A 4351-nucleotide genomic window follows, 5' to 3' on the forward strand; every position below is an offset into this window, starting at 1 on the left:
CAATACTGAAAAGAAGTACAATTTGTTAATTCTAGAAAACACTTTGACATTAATAAAGTAAAATTCGAAATGTGAATTGAGCGTAATTCTAAAACCGGTTGAAACATTAAAAAAGTAAGATAATTAAAAAATTAGGGAATTTAGAGCTTTTTCCTTCTGATAATTTCCAAAAATTTTTACTTGTAACTAGCTTAGCGTAATCGTTATTCTCAGACCAGGCTTAAAATGACGTCAATTTGTCGTAGTAATACATGATTTTTACCTATACACGTGCAAAAGATCTAGTTAATTTATATCTTGCCCAAATAGATAGTTTATTAACTACTTTTTGATATTTTAAAAAAACTAAGCGTAAAAAATAAAGTAATTTAATATCTTTAACCTATATATTATTACTATTTTTATAAATTACGTCTGGTCTATTTTATAAAGCGAATGAATGCTAATGATTTGTGACCGTTATCTGTTTATCACAATTACATCAAAGCTCTTTGTGTTGAAGAAGACAACCGGTAAGCGACGTTGCATTATTGTTCAACTTGTTGTAAGGTTTGTGAATAGTAGTTAAAATTATTTCAGAAAGATCGAAATTTATTCTTTCTCAACACAGAATTCAATGTCATTCAGAGGTAGATCTGGAGATAGGGGGTAAGTCGTATTTAAGTTATTAGCATGTAAAATGAAAGTAAGAAGAATGCCTTTATTATCTATTAATATTATATATATATGTTATAATAAATAATATATAGTCAACCTCGCCTATGCATAATGGCTGAAGTAAATCGGTAAATGATGAATCTGCTGGTGGCGTAGTTGTATGGTCGTATGACTTGTAGTAGTACTAAGAGTCTTAAGTAAGACGTAGCAGTAGCAGGAAAATCGATCCGTTGTGCAGCCATATTCAAAATTTTCATTTGTGCAATTGTAGAAGATTCTTTCAATACGTAATTTCATTTAATAAAATTTTGTAACTAGATAAAATAAATCCATTTTAATCTCAGTTACTGATACATACAAAAAATATATTTAATCGTTGTTATAATTATGTCATATTACAGCTGCATAGTCTGAACAAGAATATCAAAAAAAACACTGGCCCCTTTTCAGATAGTGTTTTTTATATTTAGAATGATAAAAGGGCACAAAAACCTTAGGCTTAGGAATATTACTTATGAGTATTACTTGGTAAGAGTAAATACCCATGGGATGAAAGGGGGATTAGTGGACCCCTCTGTTGTTTAAAAAGTGCCTATTTTTTGTTTATATAGACACCCTATAACACTCATCCTAAAGTCCTAGGGGGTCTAATTTTTTGAAAAATTCATAATGTGGTTTTGAGGTGCCTGATGATAATGAAGCTCTTATGCAAAAATGTGAGCCTAACAGAACTTAGGTATACCACTCTCTTTTTTTTTAATAATTTTAGTACAAAATTTTTAGTGTGGAGCAATATTTTCCAAAAAAAAAAAATTAATAAAGTATCTGATTTTTTATGATTGAAAATAATATTTATTACACTGTTTATTGCTGATCGTAATGCCACATGTCTTAGGGATTTGAGAGAGAGCTTGGAAAACTTGCAATGCAGCAGCATCCAGTGTGCCAAAAACATGACACAGATTGTCAGAATTTAAACCAAAACTTGATGCACTTCAAATTTTTATGTCAAAACTGAAATCTTCAAAATCTGATTTATCAGTACTGGTTTTGTGGGATACTTTAATTGAAATGACTGTGGTTCTTTTATGCTTCCTCCATGCCTGTGGGGAGGGCCAATGTCTAAAATACCTTACTGAAGCTGGGAATGTTTCCTTACAGCATTGCAGCTGGTCACCATAGATATGGCATGGCCCTTTTTCTTTACCTAAAAGAGATGAACATGGGTAAATGAGTACAAATGAACAAGTGTTCCATCTCATTTCCATGCAGATGGAGATATCAGGCATGGTACTAAATTATGCCTGATGAAAATTCTAATGGAAGAAACAAATGGAAACTATCAGCTGAGGAAGAAACAACAGCTGTTAATGTGGATGCTGTGCATGCAATTCACAAATGATCATTTATTCCAAATGAAATATTTGGTGTATAAAAAAAAAAAAAAGTACAGAACTAATCTCATGTTTGATGTCCCCTATCACAGGCATATTTAACTTTTGCTATAATTGGTATGACTGCCAGTCAAGCTTAATAAAATCTATTCATGTGTTTACTATGCTTGATAAACTAAAGAAAAAGTCATTTAAGCATCCACATTTCTGTTGTCAAAACTTCTAACTATCTACGATGAATATTCAAATACATATAATTTTCCTCTTGGCATAAACAGATTAAAAAAAAGTAACATAGACATCTGAATTTCCTTTTAATTTTCTTAAGAAACAAAAACACCGATTTCCATATACTGCAAGTCTTAATCAGAGAAGTATAGTAATGATTCCTGATTAGAGGTTATTAAAAGTGTTATCAAGTTCTTTAACAACTAGCTCCTTAAAATGGAATTTGCCCTTCCAAAATTTCATCTTTTCCAAGATGTTAAGACTTATAAAATTCTGTACAAAATGTGTTCACATTGAGATTCATAAAGTTCTCTGTAAAGAATGTTCACAGTGAAATTCTGTGGTATGATTTTTGGTTATTTCAAAATGTATAAATAAAACCTAAAAAGATTATCTCCTTTCACATCCTCCATCTGCAAAATTTGATAAGGCACAGCAAACGAATATAAGAAATAATTGTTTGCTTTACTTCTTTATTTATTTCTGTGTTATAATAAAAATAAGTTTAAGAATTTATTTGTAAATAGTAATAATGTATGATAATTGAAATGTGACTGTATTTTACCAAAACATTGTCCACTAAAACACAGCCAAGACATGTCACTTTATAAAGGCCAGTTTTATATTATTGGATATGGTAACATAAAGCCGCATGTGCCTGCGTGTAACCTCTAATGTTAGTCAGACATGGCTGAAAGGTCAATAAAATAAAAAATATTAAATATATGTAATGTATAATGTTATGAAATTTAAGTTATGTAGAATATACATTTGTTTGTTTTTTTTAGTTACGATTTGTAGTCATTCTAGAATGAAAAAATTATAATTTAGATCTATTTCCTAATTTTTTATGATGGTTACAAGCTTAGTTAAATTGAACAAACCTGTACAGAGATAAAATAGAGTAAACAACATACAAGATATAAAGTTTTTCTGAAAAAAAGCTCTGTGTTTTTAGGTTTTAGAGGAGGCTACACAAATGAAACTTGAGATTTTTGACACAAAGAATAGTATTTTTAATCCTAATTTAAAATTCATTTTGCACTCTGGCTAGTCAAAAATAAGATTCAACATATTCACGGAAAAAATGTAGTAAAAATACTTAATTAGAAAACTGATTTTTTGGATACAAATGACATGTAATATTTACTAAAAATCTACCAAAATTTGTGAAGATAAACACACTGTATTAACAGTTATAGTATGAAAACTATAACAAGCACAAAATGAGGTCAGTTCCTGGGACTGAGCCCATAGTGAGAGAATTAACACCAGTGCTACCCTAGCCACCAATTCACTAAAGTTGTAGCAGGGAATAGAAGCTGAAAATTGTAAATTGTTTATGCCCTTTTAAAGCCTTATCTGCTCCATCATGGATTATATACTTTCAGTTATCAGTAGTAGTGTTACCTGGCTAGACCAGACTTTTTAACACTAGTCACAGTGTGTACGTAGCCACTGCTATCAATGCTTTATTACACCTCACAAGCCATGGCACCATCATAGAAACAGTGTAAAGACAATGCATTCTACTTCCACATTGTTCCTGTTGACAAACAAAGCAGGGTATTTTATAAAAGGCACCTCAGGAAACAGATAGGAAAGGATAATGTTACACAGCCACTACTAGAATCAGAAAAGAGAGAAATTATTGAAGCACAAATATCCTATCATAATCTATTTAAAAACTATGATGGACAGTCACTTGTTATCATAATCACATATGGTTCTTATTTCCAAGAGAACTGGTTGGTTATTTATTGTCTTGCATAGCAACAACATTCTGCATAAAGCTATTGGAACATTCGAGTTTCCCACAAGTAACAGAAGGATGGAGCTGGAAGTCATAAAGCCAGTTCTTCTATGGATTGCTAAAACTGACAGACTGCATGATTGACCATTCTTCAACTCTCTCAACCCGGGCTTGGTCCTTGTTATAGTTTTCATGACAAAAATTTTAAATTAGTTAGCGAATGTTAACGAAATTTGGCAGTTTATCAGTAAACATTACAATGCTTTCATACGCAAAATATAATTATTTTTTTTTTCATTAAGTCTTAATGTTTGTAAAG

The 4351-nt window shown here is 30.8% G+C and overlaps 1 protein-coding gene across 2 annotated transcripts in view; it reads left to right on the forward strand.

Annotated features, from left to right (window-relative positions):
- The first annotated feature begins 472 nt into the window (after nt 1-472).
- Nucleotides 473-4351, forward strand: part of LOC106471264 (probable ATP-dependent RNA helicase DDX17) — a 34322-nt gene continuing 30443 nt past the window's right edge. The window contains exon 1 of one of the 2 annotated variants that reach the window (XM_013931855.2): nt 473-648. In XM_013931855.2, coding sequence (XP_013787309.1) covers nt 617-648 — 32 coding nt within the window. In that variant the 5' untranslated portion in view covers nt 473-616. The remainder of the gene's footprint in view (nt 649-4351) is intronic. The other variant, XM_013931856.2, reaches the window with a different exon arrangement.

The sequence above is a fragment of the Limulus polyphemus genome, unplaced genomic scaffold (genome assembly GCF_000517525.1).
Source record: "Limulus polyphemus unplaced genomic scaffold, Limulus_polyphemus-2.1.2 Scaffold4501, whole genome shotgun sequence".
Lineage (NCBI taxonomy): Eukaryota > Metazoa > Arthropoda > Merostomata > Xiphosura > Limulidae > Limulus > Limulus polyphemus.